The 26,075-nt window shown below is 39.6% G+C and overlaps 1 protein-coding gene across 1 annotated transcript in view; it reads left to right on the top strand.

The window, feature by feature from the left end:
• The window catches only part of ash1 (histone-lysine N-methyltransferase ash1), a 585,771-nt gene that overhangs the window by 97,408 nt on the left and 462,288 nt on the right, over positions 1-26,075 (top strand). Inside the window, exon 5 of the mRNA XM_090395574.1 lies at positions 11,605-11,715. Coding sequence (XP_090251700.1) covers positions 11,605-11,715 — 111 coding nt within the window. The remainder of the gene's footprint in view (positions 1-11,604; positions 11,716-26,075) is intronic.

Raw genomic sequence — 26,075 nt, 5'->3', positions numbered from 1 at the left:
GAAAGACTCCTATTATTTTTACATAAAATTTATACAACTGGTAACCTCCAATAGAATGGAAAAAAGCTATTATGATTCCTGTCTTTAAAAAAGGTGATAGAGATGACCCTAAAAACTATAAAGGTATACTAAATTCCTGTTACAAAATATATAGCAGAATTTTAAATAGCAAACTAATGAAATATTCCGAAAACTTATTTTAGAAGTACAGAATGGATTTAGAAAAGGATGATCATGTGATAGAGATGACCCTAAAAACTATAGAGGTATACTAAATTCCTGTTACAAAATATATAGCAGAATTTTAAATAGCAAACTAATGAAATATTCCGAAAACTTATTTTAGAAGTACAGAATGGATTTAGAAAAGGATGATCATGTATAGACCTAGCCTTTTGCCTAAAATTAATAATAGAGAAAAGAAGAGAATACAATTTAGAAACACATATTGCATTTATTGACTTTGAAAAAGCATTTGACAAAGTTAAAAGAAGCATTTTTTTTAACATATTAAAAGAAAGACAAATATCAAATAATATACTGAAAGCTATCATAAGTATATATGAAAATAATCAAATAGAAATAAGATTAAATACATGAGCTATCATATACGAGAGATGCTCCCTCTCAGCAACTCTCTTTAATATTTACCTAAATGAAATAATAATAAAATGGAATAAAAATTTCCATCAAGTATTCTCGTATCGTGAACTTAAACGCTGTCCTTTTTGCTGACGACCAAATAATAATTACAAATTCTGAAGATTACTTACAGAAAGCTATTTTAGATCTAAATGAGATAGCCAAAGATTATGATATGATAATATCAACAGAAAAATCAAAAACTATGGCCTTTAGAGGACAAGATCCAATAAGAACAAAAATAGTAATAGATAACAAGATGTTAGCGTGGTCCACCTTTGCTACGAGTTGCCCAGTGTTGTACTATCTTACCCCAGTCCTGAAGATACTTTCAGGTGCACACTTTGTTTGCTCACACTTGGATAAAGGATTAAACTAAATTTATTAAGATCTTAGAACAGGTGAATTCATTAACTACCTAAGATGCATGATCACATATGAAAATGAAAAAGATATAAACCTAAAAATTGCAAAATATTTAAAAATAACATATGTAATTAACTCTATATTTAAACCAAACCTAGTTCAAAAACAAACCAGACTAAAAGTATACGATACATTAGCCCTACCAGTCTTATTGTATGGAAGTGAAATCTGGACAATAAAACAAAAAGACAAACGAAGATTAATAACAGCAGAAATGAAGTTTATGAGAAAAACTGCAAAGTATACTCTATTTGATCACAAAAGAAACAAAGAAATTATGAAAGACTTATGTCGTCGTCAGACATGTTATAATAGATTTCACAGTATGATATGAACACAGATGGATAAGAAAATAACTATTTATTAACTTAAAAGCTAATATTTCGCTGGTATTATACCTCTTCAGAGCACACGACACAACACAAAGTTTGTTACAGATGCAAGACAACCACAATCCGGTGTAACAGTGGGGCTAGTATAAGTAATTGCAGCGTGCAACACAAGACTAAAGTCCTAATATGGCGCCATCTAGGTTAAAAAAAAAAAGTTCAAAGTTTTGAAATAGTAGTCCAAATGATAGTCTTTGAAAGTTTGAAAAAAATATAAAATAAAATAAAAAAAAATAAAAGTAATAAATATTAATTTGGTCTTAGGATGACTGTCTCCCAAATCTTTGGTAGATTTATACAGCCATACTTGTTAAAGTTTGGAGTATGTTTTAAGGCTTCTGTTGATTCCAGGAACAAACTCTCCTACTTGTAGAAGCTTCTGTGCATTACTTTTGTTTCTTTCCAATTGATCCTGTGTCCATAGGTATCCAAAGCATGGTCTGCCAGATCCGACCTGCCATAGCAAAAGTGTCGGATATATTTTTTGTGTTCATTGAGGCGGATGTCCACAGTTCTTCCTGTCTGTCCGTAGTAGGCTTGACAGCAAGAATAGGGCACTTCATAGACTCCTGGATGTGATAAAGGAGTGCATTTCTCCTTAGATGAGATGAGATGAGAGTTGCTAATTTTACGTAAGGGTTTTTTTACATAACGGATTTACATAACTAATTTTTACATAATGGATGAGAGTTGCTAATTTTACATACGGTTTAAATACTGTGCGTAGTTGGTGTTTTTTAAGCATCGTAGGTATCTTTTCAGATGTGCCTTTAATGTATGGTGATAGTGATAGTTATGGTGATAGTTTAAGACTATCACCATAAGTTTAAGACTATCATTTGGAGTACTATTTCAAAACTTTGAACTGTTTTTTTTTTTTTTTTTTAAACCTAGATGGCGCCGTATTAGGACTTTAGTCTTGTGTTGCACGCTGCAATTACTTATATTAGCCCCACTGTTACACCGGATTGTGGTTGTCTTGCATTTGTAACAAACTTTGTGTTGTGTGCTCTGAAGATGCTGGATATGATACCAACGAAATATTAGCTTTTTAGTTAATAAATAGTTATTTTCTTATCCATCTGTGTTCATATCATAACATGAAATCTATTACAACATGTCTGACGAACACATAAGCCTATCCACGTGTAATTCTTCACGGAGATAACATTGAACATAAGGCATGACAATACGGTAAGTGGAAAGTAAAATTGGCGTGGCAACTGAACAGGTTAGCCTTCTTAAAAAGGTGCCGAGATACCAATTTGATACCAAACTGTATAAAAATTAGGAACATGTTTCACTCGGCCAAAGCCCAACGTGTTTATAAAAGAGCGAGTTTAGCACTATTACGAGAACAGGTATACGCTACTCGCCGAGAACTTTCAAAAATAAATTCCTCCATCAGTGTACTACGTGATATATTATCTGACATTTTGAACCCGCAGCTATGGGATATCTTGGATAGAATCTCTGACTCGACAGCCAATAAAGAATTTGCTAAAGTTAAAAACAGACACCGGAAAAAATTTGAAATCCTCCAGCAACGTGATGTTACGCAGCAGCTGCAATTTCATCAAGATGGCGTCGTTGTGAACCTATCATCGACAACCTTATCCAAAGAGGCCACGGGTACATTAAGTCTTGAACACAAATTTTGCTGTCTCCTAAATATGTGCCTAAAACCAAAATAATGGCTTCTGTTGAATGCGAGATTTACCACTTGCCTCCAGCTATAGCCAATAATATTAGGTTATATGTGGCCAATATCCTTATCCATTCTAAGCCTCCCAAAAATAATATCCCACATAAAGAAATAATAGCTCTAAAAGAACTACGCAATAATAACCACATTACAATAACCAAATCAGATAAAGGAAACACCACTGTAGTAATGGATACAACAGAATATGAAAGCAAAATGCATGCACTGCTCCAAGACCGGTCTACATATCAAATCATAGATCGAGATCCCATCAACTCGCAGAAGAATAAGGTGTGCAAGTTACTGAACAAAATCACTTCCTGGCAAAAACAAATTGTCAAAAAAAATCAAACCCTTGCACCTTTAAACACCCAGAATATATGGTGCTCCTAAAATACACAAATAAGGTCTTTGCATCCTATTGTAGATAGTATAAACAGTCCTACATATAAACTAGCTAAACATTTAGCAAAATTACTAACCACTTACACAAACAATTCTCCCTCTTTTATTAAAAATTCTATCTACCTAAAAAGTATTTTAGAAAACCACGTCTTAAATAGTACAGACCTAATGGTGAGTTTTGATATCACCTCATTATTCACTAATGTACCACTGATTGAAACACTTAACTTACTAAATTCACAGTTTTCCCCAGATATATTTCAGCTATTTAAATTCACAGTACAGGCAGCTTATTTTACATGGAAAGGGAAAAGATACAAACACTTAGATGGGACAGCTATGGGTTCACCCTTTTCTCCCCCCTTAGCAAACTTCTACATAGAACATCTGGAAAAATTAGCTATCAACACAGCCACTCTAAAACCTAGTCTCTGGCTACGCTATGTTGACGATGTGTTTGCTATTTGGCCACATGGCCCAGACACATTGAATACATTTTTAGTGCATCTAAATAGCCAGCACCCTAAAATCCACTTTACAATGGAACTAGAAGCCAATGACTGCCTGCCCTTCCTGGACACACTGATCACACTTCTTCCAGAAGGTTCCTTATCATTTTCGGTTTATAGAAAAACCCACACATACAGGGAGATACTTACACAAACAATCACACCATCACCCTTTTCAACAATATGGTATCTTAAAAACACTAACCCATAGAGCTAGAGCAATCTGTTCCAATGACATTGCTTTCACTGCTGAACTTTCTCACCTACATCACACCTTCTTAATCAATGGTTATAATCCCCATAAGATAGATAACATACTAAATGCTACCCATAAATCCCCTCTATCTACCACAGAAGACTACAACAAAACTATCACCATCCCATACATTAAAGGCACATATGAAAAGATATCTAGGGTGCTTAAAAAACACCAACTACGCACAGTATTTAAACCTTATGTAAAATTTGCAGCTCTCATCCGTTCACATAATGACACTCCTTTATCACATCCAGGAGTCTATGAAGTGCCCTGTTCTTGCCATCAAGCCTACTAGGGACAGACAGGAAGAAATGTGGACATACATTAAAGGCACATATGAAAAGATATCTAGGGTGTTTAAAAAACACCAACTACGCACAGTATTTAAACCTTATGTAAAATTAGCAGCTCTCATCCGTTCACATAATGACAAATGCACTCCTTTATCACATCCAGGAGTCTATGAAGTGCCCTGTTCTTGCCATCAAGCTACTATGGAGAGACAGGAAGAACTGTGGACATCCGCCTCAGTGAACACAAAAAATATATCCAACACTTTGGTTATGGCAAATCGAGTCTGGCAGACCATGCTTTGGATACCCTTGCACACAGGATCAATTGGAAAGAAACAAAAGTAATGCACAGAAGCTTCTACAAGTCAGAGAGGTTGTTCCTGGAATCAACAGAAGCCTTAAAACATACTCCAAACCTTAACAAGCATGGCTATATAAATCTACCAAAGATTTGGGAGACAGTCATTCTAAGACCAAATTAATATTTATTACTTTTATTTTTTTTATTTCATTTTATATTTTTTTCAAACTTTCTAAGACTATCATTTGGACTACTATTTCAAAACTTTGAACTTTTTTAAAATTTTTTTTATATATATATATATATATATATATATATATAACCTAAATGGCGTCATATTAGGAATTTAGTCTTGTATTGCACGCTGCAGTTACTTATACTAGCCCCACCGTTACACTGATTTGTGGTTGTCTTGCATTTGTAACACACTTTGTGTTATGTGCTCTGAAGATGCTGGATATAATACCAGCAAAATATTAACTTTTAAGTTAATAAATAGTTATTTTCTTATCCATCTGTGTACATATCATACCGTGAAATCTATTACAACAAATTATGAAAGAATTAAACCAAGAATCAGTAATAGAAAAAATTAAAAAAATATAAACATAAATGGATGGAACACATTCAAAGAATGAAAACAGAAAAATTTCCAAAACATACCTTAAAGTACAAGTCATTAGGAAAAAGAAAACCAGGACGTCCTTTTAAAAGATTCAATGATGACTTCTAAGGCCGGAACAGGCCATGCTAGGCCAATATGCATAATGATGATGGACTATTAGCCATACTCTCCAGCACAAAACAATGCATAGATTTAGATCAAGCCAGTTTTTTCATGCTGTCGCTAACACCACGAAGGGCACCTGCCATGGATGTGGCCAGTCGAACTTGCACCTTATCAGAAAATAATTCTTCTTTCCCAAATTAATTGCTCTTTCTCATTAACCTAGCTTACATGCTAGCTAATATCTAACCTAAAACTATCTTATATCTAGAGCTATGAGCTCACTTACTCCTATCCAAGGATCTCTTATTCTTATTTCATACAGAGTAATTCGTTTTCAGCAAGTCCACCAACTTAAATCCAATCAGATGTGCATCGCTAGACACTCCGAGAAAGGTTTTCAACAAGTACTGTGCTGGGGCAGGGTGATGGGTTAATGGAGTATACCTCTCCATTGTCGTATCTAACGATACTCGAATAAATATTTGACCCAACACATGCTTTTCTTGCTCCATCTTAGACTAACTTAGATACTAACTTAAATCTGCCTTAATACTAGAATCTGATTGAAAGACTTCCCCTAATAAGGAGCTTATATATAATTCATTTTATCTCACAGAGCACTTCATATTTGCAAACTTCACCATCTTTAATCCAATCAGACATCTCACTTGGCTCCTTTGAAAGTTTCTCAACAAGTACTGTGCTGGGGAAGGGTGTCGGATTAAGGAGCACACCTCTCATGGAATCAAGCTGGCCGAATTTTTTACGATAGAGCACGTGTGCCTAGGTGCATGGGTAGGATGTCCATTCTCTGTGTTAAAAACAGCACGAAGGCCCAGTCCTTCTCGGACTTTGCAATGGAGCCAGGCTCTTATATCTCTTCGGGTTCCCCTTAATGGCCACCCGAACCCGGTATCATGAGAGTAGTTCACTGGGAATTTGCTTTCAGAAACTATCAACAGGCTCCCTCTAATGACATATGCTCCTGAAAGAAATCATAAGTTCATACTACCAGCTGGACCAGAGCTCCATCCAACATGTCTACCTCAAGGAGAGTCATAGTTACTCCTATCATTCATTTACCTGCGCTTGATTGAATTTCTTCACTTTGACATTTAGAGGACTGGGCAGAAATCACATTGCATCAACACCTCTCAATGGTCGTCGCAATGCTTTGTTTTAATTAGGCAGTCAGATTCCCCTGGTCTGTGCCAGTTCTGAGTTCGCTGTTAGTTGCGGCATAGATGGGCCATCCGGCATGCCGTGCAGCTGAGGCATTCCATGAAAAAGCCCAACATTAGTCCAGGCTCAACCATTCTATCGCTGGACAGTTTCGCCCAGTTCCGGTGCAGTGCTATACCCGCTTTGGAACCCCATCCCAACTGGTCCAGTCCTCAGAGCCAATCCTTGTCCTGAGGTTACGGATCCGTATTGCCGACTTCCCTTACCTACATTATACTATCGACTAGAAGCTGTTAACCTTGGAGACCTGCTGCGGATATGTATTCAAAAGGAACAACAACAGAATTAATTAAATCTGTGATCATTTGGCCAAATGAAACAACCAAAAAAACTAATACCTCATTCTGCCCGTGCTCCCAGATTTTATGGCCTGCCAAAAATACACAAAACAAACAAACCACTATGTCTGATAGTTCAAGGACAGCTCTAATTACCATTTAGCCAAGAAATTAGCGGCTACACCCAAAAAGTTGGTAGGTCATTCCCCCTCCTACGTAAAAAAAAATACACAACATTTTATAAACAAAATGAAAAATATCACACTCAATGATCAAGATTTGTTAGTCAGCTTTGACAAAACTGCCCTTTTCACCAGTGTCCCAATCAATGATACTGTTATTCTCCTACAGAATATATTTCTGCCTGACATCACGGTCCTCTTTGCCCGCATACTCTGCTCCGGGTATTTTGTGTGGCAAATCAATTTTTACCTACAAAAGAAAGGTACGGCCATGGGCTTGCCATTCCCCCTCCCAATAGCCATATATTACATGGAAAACTTTAAGCAACTAGCTCTAGTGGCCAGCCTAAAGCCCAAAGTCTGGCTTCGCCATTTGGCCTCATGGCTGTGAGACATTAAATAGATTCTGTAAAAACTCGATGTAGCTTAAAAAATTCCAAAGCACATCACATCGATTTTTTTACCTAGGTCAAGTCCCATGAGAACTGTAAATAATCTTGTTTATTTCTATGTATATTTTGCAAAATATTAATGTAGTTAACCCTGTGGGAAGTGAATGTATTTACTGTTTTAACATCAGAAACCAATGCAATGCTTTCTCAGGGGAACTTTGTGTATGTATATAGTTATTATTATTATTCCTGACACCTCCATGGAGTCCGAAGACTCATCGCGGGAGGACACCTACAACTGTCTCAACCACTACACCGAACCTCTACTACGAATCATCTTCATCATCGCCATCTCCCGCCCACCTCCACCACAACTGGTATTCTATGTCTGTAAATTGCATGTGTTCTGAAGGGCCGATTTGTCTGTATGCGGGATGAAAAACCTGAACTTACGGGAGGAAAAAAAACCTGGGGGGTGGGGGGGGGGGGGGGTGGGGGGGGGGGGGGGTGGGGGGGGGGGGGGGTGGGGGGGGGGGGGGGTGGGGGGGGGGGGGGGTGGGGGGGGGGGGGGGTGGGGGGGGGGGGGGGTGGGGGGGGGGGGGGGTGGGGGGGGGGGGGGGTGGGGGGGGGGGGGGGTGGGGGGGGGGGGGGGTGGGGGGGGGGGGGGGTGGGGGGGGGGGGGGGTGGGGGGGGGGGGGGGTGGGGGGGGGGGGGGGTGGGGGGGGGGGGGGGTGGGGGGGGGGGGGGGTGGGGGGGGGGGGGGGTGGGGGGGGGGGGGGGTGGGGGGGGGGGGGGGTGGGGGGGGGGGGGGGTGGGGGGGGGGGGGGGTGGGGGGGGGGGGGGGTGGGGGGGGGGGGGGGTGGGGGGGGGGGGGGGTGGGGGGGGGGGGGGGTGGGGGGGGGGGGGGGTGGGGGGGGGGGGGGGTGGGGGGGGGGGGGGGTGGGGGGGGGGGGGGGTGGGGGGGGGGGGAAAATTCATACCACCACCTAACACAAAAAAAGTGACATAAGCACCTTCAAACACAGAGCACTAACTATCTGCTCGAATGAACAAGCTCTAAACAAAGAATTTGAAATCATTAAGCATACATTTGTAAAAAATGGTTATAATAAAAAAAAAGTTCAAAAGTTCCTCCATAAAAATACCACCAAAAACTAAAAAAATTATAATAATGCCATAGCCATACCATATGTTAGAGGAATTTCAGAAAAAACAGAATAGAACACTTCATAAATACAACATCAGGACTACCTTCAAACCCATGACAAAATTTAAGAAATTTACTCAGTTCTTCCAAAGATCCTCTTCCACACCTGGCCCACCCAGGGGTTTACCAAATCCAATGTACATGTAACCTACCCTACATACGGGAAACAGGATGCACTAGCCTAATCAGAAAAGACGAACACAAACGACACATTAAATATCTTCATTATGAAAAAACAGGCCTATTAGACCACACACTCCAAACATACCATAGCATTGACTGGAAATTTGCCAAGTCCCTCACCGCACCAAAACCTGGTTTGATAGAAAATTTAAAGAAGCCTGTGAAATGACAAAACACAATCCAATCCGGAACAAAAATGATGGACTAATCATTCCAAGAATGTTGAGGACCCACCTGCAACCCTTATAGCAACTGGAACAAGCCTAGAAGAAAATCTCAATACGAGAGGACTTTATTTTATTTTATTTTTTAATAATAATAATATTATTATTTTTTCTGTTTCCCACTGGAGGCTAGATAAAAGATTAATAAGCAGCTTAGTTTCATTTTACCTTGTAAAGTGCAGTAGCATGTAACATGTTTCTTATACATGTGTATTTTTCTGATGATGACCTCATTACAGAAGTCGAAATGTCAGTTGTTACTTTGCTAATGTTAAGTATAGTAATTATTTTAACACGTGTTGTATATCCCTAAATTCTTAATCATGAATTATTCTTTCCTTTGTTGTCTGCATGACCCACTGGGACAACTTGCAGATCTCTATTCTTATCTAATGTCTTACTGTGCAGACATTCTTGTAAATGCTTATGAATGGAGCTTTTCTGATAATGCACATTCCTGTCCGTAACAGGGTTTGATAAATATAGTTGCTCTTCTATGTACTTTTCACCATTCTCATCATCTACTTTCCAGACAGTTCGTATTAGATCTCATACCAATTCATAATTTTTCCTGAATCCTTATACCAAAGTACTTTTTAAACAATACATATAAAAGTATCACATTTTATTGGTTTTTAAGTATATAGTTTTTCATTAGACCAAATTTTGAACTACAAACTCATTTTACTGCTCAGTTTTTGTTCAGCAACAGCTAGCATACGTACTTTTTTTGAAATAGTGTGATTTAACTTAACACAAACTCTTGTTTGTGTTAAGTTAATTCACACTATTCCAAAATTGTTCAGAATACAAAAACATCATTTGTTTTGCATGTGCCCATAATTCATAGAAGTTGGTTTTCAAAGTGTCTTTTTTTTTTAACCCTTGATACATCAGTAGTTAACAGATGTCGACTCTCCCCCCCCCCCCTTCCCCAGCTTGGAAAGAAGTCAATAGACACAATAGTCTGAGGAACAAACAGCCATGATGCCCACTTTAATAAGATGTAGGACCTCCTTTCAATGCGAAGACTTCATCAATCCTGTGGGACATACTTTCCACAAGAACACGATAATGATCAATGAGAGTTTTGGACCACTCTTTCTGTAGGTACTGGACTGTTGTGGGGCAAACATTCCTTGACTTCATCTGACACTCCAGTTCATCCCACAGATCTTAAGTAGAGTTGATATCAGGGCTCTGTGGAGGCCAGTCAAGTATGGTGATGTTCTTTTCCGCAAATCACATAGTTATTGCAGCATGCTTATGACACAGTGCATTGTCTTGCTGAAAGAGACAACAGTCATTTCCATGGAAATGCCACAAAGTAGGAAGCATTGCATTGTCCAGAATGTTCAGATACCTCTTAGAGTTTAATATTCATGACACCACAAATAAAGGTCTAAGGCCAAACCAGAAAAACAGGACCACACCATCACACCACCACCACCTCCAAATTTCATATGTGTTGCACTCTGGTAAGAGATGTTCACTTGGGATCTGCCACACCGACACCCACCCATCCCCTTCTTGGTGGAGGGTGTGGCATGATTTGCTTTATTACACAGCTTTTCAAGCTTTCATGTCCCACTTTACATGCTCTTTGTGCCACTGAAGACAATGCTGCATGTTGGTTTGGGTAATATGAATCTTGCATATTGTGGTCCAGCCATTGGAACCTATGTTGTGAGCCTTGATTCTGAATATTTTTGTGCAGATTCGTGTTCAAGTCGATGCCCAGAACTCAGACTCAGTGTGTTGGCTGATGTTTGATACATATTATCCTTTGTAGCACCCCACGGTCACGTGTGGTGGGTTGTCCACTGCAGGTAGCACTTGCAGTTTGTTTCCATCTCAGTGTGATATCACTGATTATTAACCTGGGATGGCCCAATTTGCTAAACAAATAGGTTTGCAACATGTCATCCTATCACAATGCCACTATCAAACTCCATCAGTTCTCTTCTTGCAGATATTTCACTCAGAGTTGCATTGACTTGAGCATCGTATTCCTCCAATTTATACTCATGCACGATTAGACATTTGTATTACCATAATGAAGGATAAAAATAAGATATTAAATCCTGGTGTGTTGTCTAAATAAAATTTATCTTCTATTCAGACTTAATTCCTTTTTGGATGGCTTGTTCTTCCTTTTTCTTTTAGTTAAAATATTTTGTAAATAAATGAAAATAAGTAAAAGTGTTGTAATTTAATTCTCTTTCTTATGAATCCAGGCCATCACAGGGTGAACATGGTGAATCCAGTGATTCTACCTTACCAGAAAATGTAATTTCTTTTGAGTGGTCTTCTAATCAAGAAAATAATCTTTCAGCCGATGCCTACAAGTAAGTTTCAGTTACATATTTATTGTAGGTAATAGCTAAATTTACCTGACAAATGACAGGTAAATTTTGATTCTGGGCCAAGGGGATTAGGAAGACTCAATAAATTGTAGTTTTTTGGATCAGGTTAAGGAAAGCTTGAACCCAGTTTACTTTCAGCACTGCATGTAACGAGGGCTGAAACTTAATCACAATAGGACTTAGAACTGTAATAATGTTATTTCATTCAGAAATATATTAATTATTCTCAAAACCACAATCTTGAATTAACTTCTAATCATCTACCTATTAGTTAATGCAGATTTAAAATTTAATGTCACTTACTTTAAGTACTTAAGAAAGCATCAAAAAGTCTCTGCTAATAATTATAATTTTTCATCAACTTACATTTTGATTTTCTGAAATAAAATGGGAAATTAACATAGTTATGTTGTGTGTGTGTGTGTGTGTGTGTGTGTGTGTGTGTGTGTGTGTGTGTGTGTGTTTAGTTGAAATATCTGGAACATTGTTTTATGTACAATTGTTTTCTCCTTTAATTTTAGCTTACTTCCCAAGGAGTATGATCTGTGACTTTCATTTTATTAACATTAACATTCAGTCATGAACAGCTCTTTTCAATGATGGCATACTACCATATAAGTTACCACTTATCAGTAATAATGCATTGCAGTTTTCGATGAAACTTTCCAGTTAATTTTCATATTTTCACATATATTATGAATTCATTAATTTCCTGGTTTTTTATTCTGCTGAATAAAAAGTTGCCATGCCATTGAATTCATCATTAAATACCCCTGGGGAAAAAGAAAAGATTAGTAATGAAGATGAGAGTAGTAGTGAAAGCAAAGGCGAATTTGAAGAACTGATTTGTTTATCAGACATTGATGATCTGCACCTTTCTTATGTAGTATTCATTTTGGTAGTCAGCCTCTAAGGATAAAATGATCAACCATAAGAAGGAAGTTAGAAATCATCAAACACCAGACTCTTGGTCATTGTATTCCAGGCCCTTCAGTGAAAAAAAAAAAAAAGACCTTCATGATCAGTGATCATTTTCACCCATGTTTCCACACATTAACAGAAATTTGGAGTTATGAAATAACTCCTTTGGAAAATAACTCCTTCTCGAGTTGTTTGATCTATCTTTCTGTCCCGATAACTTTAGAGCCTGTTTAGGCATGATACTTTTATCTTTCTCATTAACTGTTTGAGAATTTATAGCATGTTGGTGAGGTAAGTTTATAATTTTATAACATTACTGATTTTTTTCTCAGGACTTCTACGAACCTGGATCATTTGTAACCATCAGTAATTATTTTCTAGGGTTCTAAGAATTATACCTTTTTTTATTTGTCTGTTTTTTTTTTAGTGTGCACATAGCCAGTAAACCAGTGAAGTTAGGAATTAAGTTGTGTGACAGCAACTAAATATACATTTGATCTTCCCCTTGCACTATAACAAGTATTAACAGGAATGGACCTCTTCTACTGGAAGAATATGTTATCATGGAGATATCCAAATGAATCCATGGTAATTGGAATGGGATCGTAGATAACATTCCCATTACTACCATGGATTCATTTGGTTTCTTTTTTGATTCACTTTATTCAAACTAGAAAATGAATTGTTGAATGCAGATTGCAGACTAACAAGTGCACTTAAGAAATCTCCATCCTTTCCCAAGCTATATATAAGGGAAGAGGAGTCTAAAACTATATTCTTAATGTTTTTGATTTAAAAAAAGAAAAAAATGAACAAAAAGCAGACAGCAGAAATTAATGAAAGCATTACCAGATGGCAGCATTTGTCTGCTGCTATCTCTCTCTCTCCACTACCTTCAAAACCATTGGTAGTTTATAACATTTCTGATTTTTTTCTCAAGACTTCTACAAACTTGGATCATTTGTAACTATCAGTAACATTCTATTTATTCTAGGATGAGTGGATTTGAGAATGATATATAGTAAGCAACTAATATATTGATTGGAAGAGAACGCCTACTTTTTTTTAGATTCTGAGGAAGCTGTTGATGTGTTTATGACATTGAGTGGCTTGAAGTAATTGTCACTCCAAATAGAGAGAGAAATCTCATTTTGTCTGGTGGTTTTTTGTATTGCTGAGGGTGAGTGTAATTTGTCTGAGATCCCATTTACAAAAGAAAAGGCAAGTCCGCATTTTGGTGGCATTTAAAGTAACCAACATCAATCTATGTCTTTAGTCAACACTCAGTTGAAAATTAGCATTTAACACGCTGGTTGCAAATGATCTTGAAATGTGTGATGTCTGAGCAATGAATGGTTTGTTGAATGAGTCAAGTGAATAGGGAGTACTGTCATTATCATCAAACCTCTGATTAGGATTAGTTGTGATTGTGAGTAGTTCATCTATCTACTGGAAGAAGAGGGTAGGTGGTAGAATAGAGCCTCGAGACACTCCTGCATTGATGTGACATATATACTTGATGTTGAAAGTTTATTTTTCACTTGGTTAGAGTATAATAAAATTAGTTTAATCCTTTTTTCCAAGTGTGAGCAAACAAAGTTTGCGCCTGAAAGTATCTTCAGGACTTGGATAAGGTGGTACAACATCAGGGCAACTCGTTGCAAAGGTGGAGCAAGCTACCAACACTCCTATCTCAGTTCTCAGTATCTCCTATAATGCAAAACACATCTCCTTGCGGATATGTCCAATGTTATGCATTAAGGGAAGGGCCACTACCCAGACTAGTTTCGACCTTTATTGAGGTAGAATGGGAGTTCATGTCTCTCATCATTGGCCTTTGGAGAATAAAGCATGCTGAGGATCAGCAGACAGTAAAAGAGGAGTATGATATAAGATAGAGTAGGATAGTAGGAGGTAAAAAGAGGCCTCAGTCAACCTGTTTAGCCTTATTGGCTAATTGGTCTGTAACATATAATCTCAATTTATCTGTTCAGAAAAAAGGTTAAACATAGACTTTTGTCTATAGTTCACATATTATTTTATCTAAAGTAATGATTTACTCCAGTGTTAATGGAGGTTCTTTTTATGTTACTAGATATAATATCCTTATTTTTATTCCAGGTAAATATTTTTTTTTTTTTTAAAGACAAGATGTAAATAATAGGACTTATTTAAATATTTATTTTAAATCTAAAATAACAGGACTTAAGGTCCGGTAAGTAGGAATGAATAGGAACTTACTGAGGAACTTGTATACCTGGTACCACTGGGACTTAGAATGGGGAAGAGACTGGCCCGGGAGATGCCGCTCACGAGGTGCGGCACCGCCTCGCAGTAAGCCTTCGCCGCCCGGGTTCTCAGCTCTCCCCCCTTGTTTGGAGTAAAGAAACCGTGCCAGCGAAAGCTTTGTGGCTAGGGGAGACAGAGTGGTTATTCTTTTTCCTGGGGTGGGGGGGATGGTGGGTTTTGTGGTTCTAAAGAGATATACAGGGCTTGATGCGTCCCTGTATAAGAAAGCATATTGTCGGTGGTTTGCAGTATTGATTCACAAATTTAAAGTCTCCTAGTAAGTGCCTTTCTTGTGCAAGAAATTTGGGTAAGTAGAAAAAGAAACCTTTTCTTCTTCTTGCATACATTAAATTTGCATCTCGTACCTGGGATTTTTTCCGTACTTTCCAGATGTGATATTTTAGTACATTGATTAGGAAGATAGCGAACTTTTGGGTTTTTTGGACTGGTGGCAGGAATTGTAGTCGTACGACCTCTTCTACTGTCAGCATGGGGATTCCCAATGCTGTGCTGAGTCTCCGCCAGATGCGTTGGGCTGGTGGGCAAAAATAAAAGAAGTGGTCCACCGTTTCCACGTCCCGGCAGACATCGCAGAATGGGTCGCACGGGTTAAGTACATACCGGGATTTCACCTGTTTCACCGGGAGCCGCCCGTAGGCTATTCTCAAGGCTAGATCCCGATGAAAAGGCTGTCCCCAGCTATCTTTGATGTTTCTGAAGAGAATTTCATTATTTGTACTAAGATTGGGTGTATCATGCCTGGAAAGTTAGAAGAAATCCCAGTATACTGCTTTGGGTTTGTGTGTGAGGATTGCTATTCCTCTGTCTCTGAGTGTTGTGATCGATTTCACTACTGTACGGTACCACTTGGGCACCCCCCTTGCGCAGGGTCCAGCATAGTCCGTGATCCCAAAGAGGGGGAGGAAAAGTCCTATAAAATATCTAATTAGTAGGCCAGAAATGTGGTTGGAGTTTAAGGCCTTCCGTACGGTTTTGAACGTGTTTGCTTGTAGCAAGCTTTTGTGATCGGGCAGAGCATAACCCCCTTCTTCCTGTTTGAGTTGTAGGTATTCTTTCTTTACTTCGCATTTTCTCCCATTCCATAAGAAATCCAGGAGTTCTTTTGATAATTTATTTTCTTGTGCCAGTGTGATGCCTGTGATATTGACAGTGTGCATCAGCATTGGGGTGACGATTGTTTTTATTACTGTCGCTCTGCCATAAAAGGAGAAGAAGGTTGGTTTGAACAGCCTTATCCTTTCCTTGCTTGTCTCCTGCAATTTTTGGATTGGTAGTGCTAGGGTGTCTGAAAAGGGCACGCCTAGTATAGTTATGGGCTGTGTCTGTAGCGTTAAACCGTAGGGAAGTCCAGTGCTATGGAAATTTCCGAAACTTTTGATTTTGTTTTTTTGTGCGTTAACGCGAAGACCACTGACTATGCTGAATTTTTGCAGCGTGTGCAGATAGATATAGATGGACTCAGAGTCTCTGAGTGTAGCCACTACATCGTCTGCATATGCCACTATTTTGCATTGTCTGGAGCCTTGGGGCAGTGGAATACGTTAATTGCGGGGGTGTTATCAATTCTTTTGATTAGGGGTTCTAATACTAGGGAGAAGAGGGAGGGGGCTTAGCGGGCAGCCTTGCCTAACCCCTCTCTTTATGCGGATTGGTTCTGTTAGAAACCCATTAATAGATAGTTGGGTCGTGGCTTCCGCATACATGTTTTTAATTGTACGCCGAAGTCTCGGGCCCACGCCTGTTTTTTTGTAGGGTGTTCTGCAAGTACCTGTGGTTGACGCTGTCAAACGCTTTCTCCAGGTCGGTGGAGAGAAGTGCCAGGGGGTATTTTTTCTCTTTGGCCAGTTTGATCAAGTCTCTTAACAAAAAGAGATTGAATTCCATAGATCTACCAGGGATCCCGTAGACCTGTGAGCTTGTTATTATTTTTTCGATATCGCCCTTAAGGCGCGTGCAGATAATTTTTGCAAAAATCTTGTAGTCTACGTTGGTTAGGGAGATTGGACGCCAGTTATTCAACAAGGTCCGATCTCAGTCTTTCTTGGGGATAAAGATGGTGTGGCTCTTAACGAATTCCTCGGGGATGTTTCCCGAAGTGAGGAATCCGTTAAAGATGTTTATTAACGCTGCCAATGCAAATTCCCAGATAGATCTATAGAATTCTATCCCCAGTCCGTCTGGCCCTGGGGTCTTCTTTGTTTTCATCATTCTGCACGTGGCCTTTAATTCGGCTGCAGTTATCGGCCTGTCCTGCAGGGCACTAAGATGATCGGGAAAACGTGTTGCGTCCCACTCACTGAAGTCATCCGTGCCCTACCGGTCAGAGAAGATACCGATATACTGCTGATGAAAGTGACGGAGTATTTCGTGGGTTGAGCGTAAAATCTGGCCCTTCTCCTCGATCTGGTGAATCGTTTTCTCATCATTAGCCGCCACCTGTTGTTGGTTGTAGAATGCGGCGGAAGGTGTTTCCAAATTTCTGAGATAGAGTCTCGTTCGAAAATCGAGGTCTTCGACTCTTCTCTGCCGCTCTTGCTGCAGCTCTATTTCTACTTGCCTGATAAGATGTCCGCAGGGAACTCCGCTCCGTTCGTTTGTCCGGTGCAAGCCGAGTTCTCTGTAGAGATCCCTCAGCCGTTTGCGTTGTTGGTAGGCCCTTTTGCGCCCGCATTTTTGGAACAGTTCCCTAGCCTGCCACTTGAAGCTCAGCCAGTTTTCCCAGTCCCAGTTGGTGTTTGTCCATCTGTCACAGAGGTTCTGTAGCTGGTCGCTGAAAAGACTGGGAAAGGTGGGAGGAAGCCTCCAAGGACCTCTGGCTGTTTCCATAACCTCTGGGAGCGTGATTTTGAGTATGACCATTTTGTGGTCGGTTGTCATGTTGTGCACTGCAGTGTGACGTATCCTCGGAACATATTGTTCCAAGTTTTGGGACACGTACACCCTGTCTAGTCTTGTCGCTATCTGGCCGCGGCACCACGTAGTTTCTACTTTGGAGGGGTTATTCCGCCTCCAGATATCGACGAGATCAAAATTAATACAGCATCGTTTTAAAGCGGCAATGCCGCCAGTTCCGTTGTTTGGATTCCCACCGATTTTGTCTAGACGTGTGTCTTCCACACAGTTCCAGTCTCCTGCAACTATTAGGTGTTCTGCTCCCAGGAGATAGTTTTCAAGGGCAGAGAAGAGACCAGTTCTGTGGTATGGATTGATCGGGGCGTAAACTGCAGCCAGTCGGATGGTACGGCCACTGTACTTCCAGTCCACCGTTACTAGGCGTCCTGTGGCGTCTTTTTGGACGTTGAAGAACCCCCCGCGATTGGGGGGCGAATTAGTATCCCCACCCCTCTCGAGTGAGCGTCCCCGAAGCACCAGTAGCTGGTGACTGGATAGCTTCTCGAGAAGTTCTCCATGTCCCAGTGCTTATAGAAATGGGTTTCTTGTATCAGGAGGATATTGATTTTGTGTGTTAACATTAGCCTCCAGACAGCGTTTTGCGCAAAGGGGTTGCGTAGTCCGTTAGTGTTTAAGGTTGCGATTTTAACTTCCATGTTGGTGTTAGTATGGGGGGGGGGCGTTATCTGTTGGTTGTTCTATGCAGGCCAGTTCTGGTTCCTCGTCGGTGCTAGTTTCACATTCAGCACCCGAGTCAACGACGAGCCTGTTTGGGGAGTCCCTCTCCCCTTCGTCTTCAGAGTCTATTTCGTGGACTTGTGGTTCTGTCGGTTGATCCCTTACTGGGGGTAGGCTCTCTAGCATTGTTACGTCATTGTCGAGGGGCTTTGTGCCTATTGTTTGACATCGACCTTTAGTATGGGTATACTCTGTCTCGTCCTTCGATGATATCAGGCTGCTTTGTTTCGCTTTTTTCTTTTCTTTTGATTCCGTTTCTCTTGTGCGCTTTGTTGGGGCACTGGGTGTGACTTCTTCCTATTTCCTGCGCGTTTCATAGTTTGCCACCTTGATGCTGGCGATGTTGTCTTGCGTGTGGCGGCTTGCCTTGGATATCTTTTGGGTTTTTGTGGAGGTTGTGATTTCCGTTGATGCTCCCTTTTCAGCCTGTTGGCAGAGCTCCGGAAAATCGCTCCTTGCTACTGTCTCAGGCTTCCCGATGGGTGTAGCCCTAATCGGTGTTATGGTCCCTCCAATTGCTTCTGAGCTTGTCCTGTTTGGACATGTGTCCACTTTGTGGGTCAGATCCCCACACTTCAGACAAGGTTCCGTACAGCTTTCTATTTTATGTTTTGATGCTTTGCAATTTCTGCATTGTATTTGAGGGCAATCTGCTCCAAGGTGTTCTTCCGAGTTACATCTAAAGCACCTTCTTTTCACACCCGGTTAGTTGATCATTACCCTCGTCCCCCCCCCCAAAAAAAAACGAAGTTGGGGACTTCTTTTTTCATTTCAATCTGGATTTCGACGTCTCCTGTTTTCCATCCTTTATAGTCTGTGTACTCCATTGCTTTAATCTCGTGAATTTCCCCCCATTGGCTAAAGAATTTCTTGACTTCAGGTTCGTTCTCTAGGTATTCTAGTGGAAACCTGGTTATTTTTAGCGTTTTGCGTAGGCTCCCTACTAGAAACGGTCTGATTGTTTGTCCACAACAAATGAAACCCTCTAATAATTTCTTTTTTGTTTGTTCGCTTTTGACCACTATTTGGAATCTATTGTTCCCATAAGTTATAAAACCGTATATATTTTCAGCCCCTACTGTTTCAATTAGAGCTCTCGCTAACGCTCGCTGATCTACGGGCTTCTTGAGCTCGATACCGAGCGTCCTAGTTCTAGGCAAAAAAATGCGACATGGTTACAGAAATTCCTGACTACTGGGTGTAGAAAGGGGATGTAAGGGAGGGCAAAATCGAGGAACGTTGGGCGTTCCTCGCCGCAAACAAAGCGATACCAGAATTGACGGATAAAACATGCAATAAAAAGAAAAAATGGTCTTACCAAAGCTGGGGTACTACTGCGGAATCTGAGCATGGAGCTCTCTTTTCGGGCCGTTGAAACTGGATCTTCTTGAGAGGTAGACGTCTGCCTTCGGCCGGAGCTTTCTCGGGGGTCCTTGGGAACTGTCTCTGGAATCCGCTGCGTTCTGTCGATGTCGATATTGAGGTCTCTTCAGTGGGAGCCAGGCCCAAGTGGAGATAACAGGCAGAAGCATTAGCAGGTCATCTCTACCTATAGGAGTTGCCAAATGGTGTGCCACCCTTTTTTAATAAATTACTCTGGATTCAGAGAAAGATGTTGAAAGTTTATTTTTCACTTGGTTAGAGTATAATAAAATTAGTTTAATCCTTTTTTCCAAGTTATGCATAACATTAGACTTAATGCATAACATTAGACACATCTGCAAGAAGATGTGTTTTGCATTATAGGAGATACTGAGAACTGAGATAGGAGTGTTGGTAGCTTGCTCCACCTTTGCAATGAGTTGCCCTGGTGTTGTACCACTTTACCCCAGTCCTGAAGATACTTTCAAGCGCAAACTTTGTTTGCTCACACTTCGAAAAAAGGATTAAACTAATTTTATTATACTCTAACCAAGTGAAAAATAAACTTTCAACATCTTTCTCTGAATCCAGAGTAATTTATTAAAAAAGGGTGGCACACCATTTGGCAACTCCTATAGGTAGAGGTGACCTGCTAATGCTTCTGCCTGTTGTCTCCACTTGGGCCTGGCTCCCACTGAAGCGACCTCAATAAAGGTCAAAACTAGTCTGGGTAGTGGCCCTTCCCTTAATGCATAACATTAGACATATCCGCAAGGAGATGTGTTTTGCATTATAGGAGATACTGAGAACTGAAATAGGAGTGTCGGTAGCTTGCTCCACCTTTGCAACGAGTTGCCCTGGTGTTGTACCACCTTACCCCAGTCCTGAAGATACTTTCAGGCGCAAACTTTGTTTGCTCACACTTGGAAAAAAGGATTAAACTAATTTTATTATATATACTTGACATACTGTGAGCAATCAGAGAAAAGCTAGAAACCCACTCCCTGCTAGTAGCAAAATTGATTTACTGAGCCGGCCTCAAGGTCAGATGCAGTCAAAAAATCTGGAAATGTCAAGAGCAACAGCCCATTTCTCCAAACCTTTTCATGGCACTTGTTCACTGGTGGTGGTGGTGGTGTAGCTAAGATGCTAGCCAAAGACATTGAATGGCAGACATGATACTGGTGGTGATTAACTGGTTTGCCTTTAGGTAGTGGAGAAGTTAACTATTGATAAATTTTATTCATTATTTTGGAGAGGATTGAGGTGATTAGTCAGTAGTTTGATTATAGTCTTTTGTCTCTCTTTTTTGGAATTGGCTGATGAATGTTTGCTTCAACTTGTTGGAATAAGTGCTATCTAAATATAGAAGATCAAAGAGATGATGTGGTCAGGTGTTAGGTCTGGAGCACATTATTTGAGTACTATTGGAAAATTGCCGCTAGCACCAGAAGACGTTTTTTTGGAATCCATATTATTTAGTATACTTCTTCTGATGTCTTTTTGTCAAAAAGTCACTGGAAGCATATTGTGATTAGAGTCTGGTATGGTAGGAGGCATTTTGCTTTGTCCATCTGTACAGGAGTTGGAGGAAGAAAGTAATACCTGCAAATCATTTTTGTTGTTGGATGCTGTAATGGTGGTGTCACCTGGATTTTGGGAGACAGAGTGGAAGTATATGTGAGCAGAAGTTGCAAATGATGGCCTTAGTAAGGGAGAAGAATGCTATTTTTTTTTACTATTGACTTTTATGAAGTAGGATTTAGATTTACTCTTTTGCATTTATTGCATGCTTTCTGCATAGGCTGAGTATAAAGCTGGAATTTTAAATCAAGTCATCCATGTTAAGCTGAGTTTTTTTATTCATCTGCTTTAGTATACTTTCTGTTGAAACAGGGTTTGGAAAGTGGATTCTCCATTCCCCATTCATTCCCCATTCTACCTAAAGAAATTCAGGTAGAATGGGGAATGAAGGCCTACATGCTGGTGAGGATAATTTCTGTAACTCATTCGGAGCACGTGCTTGAATTATAAGAGCAGAAGTCAGACTATGGAAAGAAGAGACCAGTACTGTTGTAGTGCCAATGGACATGAGGTTGGGAATTGTTGGAGGAAAGGCATCAGCATTCTGTGGAAAAGGAGACTATCACAAGATTGTTATGTAAATTACTGAGAGGAGTGTCCTCAGCAGTGTATCTGGAAGGAGAACCGATTTAAAATAGATTAAGAGTATTGAAAGATTGAAGAGGGTTGTAAGTAATTTGAATAGGTCAATGTATGATTTGCATTAGGTTATTGCCTATAGCAAAAACCTCTGTGTCTTGACTACTTATGTTATTAGTGTTGCAAAAGGGTAGCCAGTTGGAGTTATGCATATTAAAGCCACCTAGTAAGATGACTTCAGTATTTGGATAGTTGGATTGTACATACTCAGGCTTTGTGGATAGGAAGCTGAAGAGATGGCTCAGCTCAGTTTTTGAAGTTTATGGACTGGTGAATACAGCAGATGATTGTTACTAAATGGGACAAGGAAGCTATGAGCAAAGGAGGTCATAAGCAGGAGATTCTAAATTACCCATTCTTTGGCAAGTAGTGTCAGATCTCACAAAAGCACAGGTGTCACCATTGTGGAATAAGGAATCATGCGATCTGGATACTGAAGAACAACAGGAGTTGCAATTTGAGTTGCTGTCTCTTGCACATCATTTAAATTGGTGTTTATACCATGGACATTGGTAAAGTGGATCATCATCATCAAATTCCTGACATGTTCCCTCAAGGGGGTGTACAGGATATGATAGTACTACATGAAAAATTTACATCATTACTAACTTCCTATCTCCAATTTTCCTCCAAATCAGTCTATTACTTGTCAAAACTCCAATATTATCATTATCAGATCTCATATTTCTATCGTCTGAGGCACATTGTACTGTATCAATCCACCTATATATTGGTCTTCCTCTGGGTCGTTTTCCTGCCAACCTGGCAGAGAACTGTTGTTTTGCTAATCTTTCCTCGCCTATTCTGTTTAAGTGACCTTACCACGTGAGATTAGCTCTGCTAACGCATTCCTGGATGCTGACAATGTCAAGTTCTTTCCTAATATCCTCATTTTTAATATGATATTGCCATTGATGCCATCTGTTCATGCCTATAATCTTTCTCAGGACTCTTATATCTGCGCTCTCTAGTCTTTGGTCAAGTGTTTTACTTCTGACCTAGCTCTAAGATCCATAATTTAAAACTGGTTTGAACAACACTGTCTTGTATACAGCTAATTTAGTGTTCCGACTAATTTCTCTCTTATTCCATATGAATTTATTCAGTTCACTTCCTACCATAACAGCTTTGTTGATTCTGTTGTCTATTTTCACATTTAATTTACCATCTTCACTAAAAATCATGCCTAAGTAACTGAAATGTTTAACTTGTTCCACAGGTTCCCTGTTCACAACACACTTGACATTTTCAACAATTCTACCTATTTTCATTGTCTTTGTCTTTTCAATGCTGACCTTCATACCGTATCTATTACAACAGTTATTCAATTTAGACTGCCCCAATACGGAACTGACACCCACTCACATCTTTACCTGTCCAGCAATTACAGCAGCCTTGCAAGAAATAGATCCTAATCCTGAACAACAGCTCTATACAAACAAAATCACAGACATAGCCAAAGCAGTACAAAGAGCGCACGGAAACATCTAAGACTCTTCAAAGGACAAGACAACAACAACAACATTCAATTTAGACAGGGAATCTTGCAAACTTGTAGCGGATTTATTCAGAAGTATAACATCATCCGCATAAAGCAAAGAGCTGACATTAACATCTCCAATTCTGATATGTTTAATACCACTTTCCTTCATAATGTGTTCCATATAGATAATGAATAACAGAGGGGATAATGTACATCCTTGTCTCACACCAGATTTAACATTAAACTATCTTCCTGTACTTCCTTCAATTCTAACTGCTGACTTACAACTCAAATAAAGACTAAGTATTTCTTGATATAATGCCCCATTGACACCATATAACTGTAGCGTATTGACTAGTTTCTCTCTTGGCACCTTGTCACATGCCTTTTCCAGATCGACAAAACTTAAATACAGATCTTTGTTATATTCCCATGCTTTCTCGACTATTTGTCGTAAAGTGAAGATCAGATCCTGACAGCCTCTATTTGGCCTGAATCCAGCTTGTTCTTCACCCAGTTTTTCTTCCAGAATTCTTCTCAACCGTTTCTTAAGTATACTTGCATTGATCTTGCCAAGAAAGAACACTCAGTGGGGAAATATGTCTATAAGTACCTCTCTTACATTCAGTTTTATTTCCCTTTTTATATATGGACACTATTAGAGCTCTACTCCAATCATCAGGAATTCGTCCCTCTGTCAAGGCTTTCTGAACTATGCAGTGCAGCCACTGTGAGACTTTAATACCACCATACTTCAGCATTTCTGGTCGAATATCATCTACTCCTGCTGCCTTTCCACATTTCAAGCCTTTGATGGCTTTTTCTACTTCAACTATGGATATGTATTCCTGACTGTATGCCTGTTGAGTGTTTTTTAAACACTGTACTATCACTGCTTGTTTCATTTAGCAATTTTTTGAAATAATTACTCCATTCTTCAAGGATATCTTTTTCTCCTGTTTTCATGTCACCTTTATCATCTCTAACTCCTTTTACAGCACTCTTTCCTCCATTTCTAAGCTTCTTCAACAACCTCCAGAATATCTTACCACCTTCTTGATATTTATTTTCTAAGTTCTTGCAGAAGTTCTCCCATGACTTTTGTTTAGCTAGTTTTACACAGTGTTTAACTTTCTTATGCTTGTCTCTATTCTCTAAGAGCAAAAGCTGACTTATTTGCCAGGAACTTTTGATATTATTTCTTCTTTTCCTTCACTGCCTCTTTGACTTCCCTTGTCCACCATGGAGTCCTGATTTTTCTATCCTTGCAGACAACCTCACCACATGCCTCTTTGGCTGAATCAATCAGGGTTTACTTCAAGGCTTGCCACCGAATCTACAAAGTTTGGTTCCTGTTCTCAAACTCTTTCATTTTTTTCTTCAATAATTTTTGTGTATTTTAGTCTACAATTCGCATCTGAGAGCTGCTCAACTTTTATTCGCTTTAAAACCTTCTTACAGGTTATTCCTTTCAATATGAAATTCAATTTTATCCTGCTCAAGACTAAATAGTGATCGCTTTCAATTTCAAATTCTCTTTACACTCTGGTGTCCTGCACCAGGGAGAAAACATCACTCTCAACAATAACATAGTCACTGAGACTTTTCTTATTCCTTGCCTGTTCTCTCTATGTGAATTTGTGCACATTTTATGTTGGAACATGGTGTTAGTAGTAACCAGTCCATGACCTGAGCAGAAATCCAACAGGTATTTTTCATTATTATTCACTTTGCTCTTTTCTCCAAATTTTCCCAAAATATTTTTGTATGTCTGACAATCATTTCCTACTCTGCTATTTAAATCCCCAACAAGGACCAACTTTACCTTTTTCATTGTGTCAGTTGCTTTTTCTAAAGCGTGAAAAAATTCCTCCACTTCTACCTTAGTAGAACCTTCTGTGGGACCATAGGCACAAATAAGTCTCATTGTCCAGTTCCCCATTCTCATATTTGCCCACATTACTCTACTTGAGACTGACTGCCATTCAAGATTAGCCTCGTATTTTGTGTTGAATACTATGGCTACTCCTTCTTTTCCTTGATTATCATTGCCTGAATATAACATTTTGTATTTATTGCTCAGAAAGATATCACCAGTTTTGGTCTTTTTTGTTTCAGTCACCCCTATTATGTCGATCTGGTACTTATCTAATTCCTCAGCTAGCTCCATTTCTTTGCCATTCAGGCTTCTTACGTTGATAGTACCGATCTTTAACTCTGGTGTTGTTGAGTTGGGATTTGTTTTTAGATTTGTTCCAGTAGCTGACTTTTCGCTGTTCGCCCTGGTTCCCTGGCAAAAACAACTGGGGCCTTGTTTAACTGGGCGATGCCCCAGCCGGCGTGAAATTTTGTCATGTTGTACCATCATTTTTTATTTTGGTTTTGTCAATAAGAATACAATTTGGTCGGCTGA

The sequence above is a fragment of the Typopeltis vanoorti genome, chromosome 7 (assembly GCF_054136105.1).
Source record: "Typopeltis vanoorti isolate ZY-2024b chromosome 7, IOZ_Tvanoo_1.0, whole genome shotgun sequence".
In the NCBI taxonomy this organism is placed as follows: domain Eukaryota; kingdom Metazoa; phylum Arthropoda; class Arachnida; order Uropygi; family Thelyphonidae; genus Typopeltis; species Typopeltis vanoorti.
This window is presented reverse-complemented; position numbering and strand designations above follow the sequence as displayed.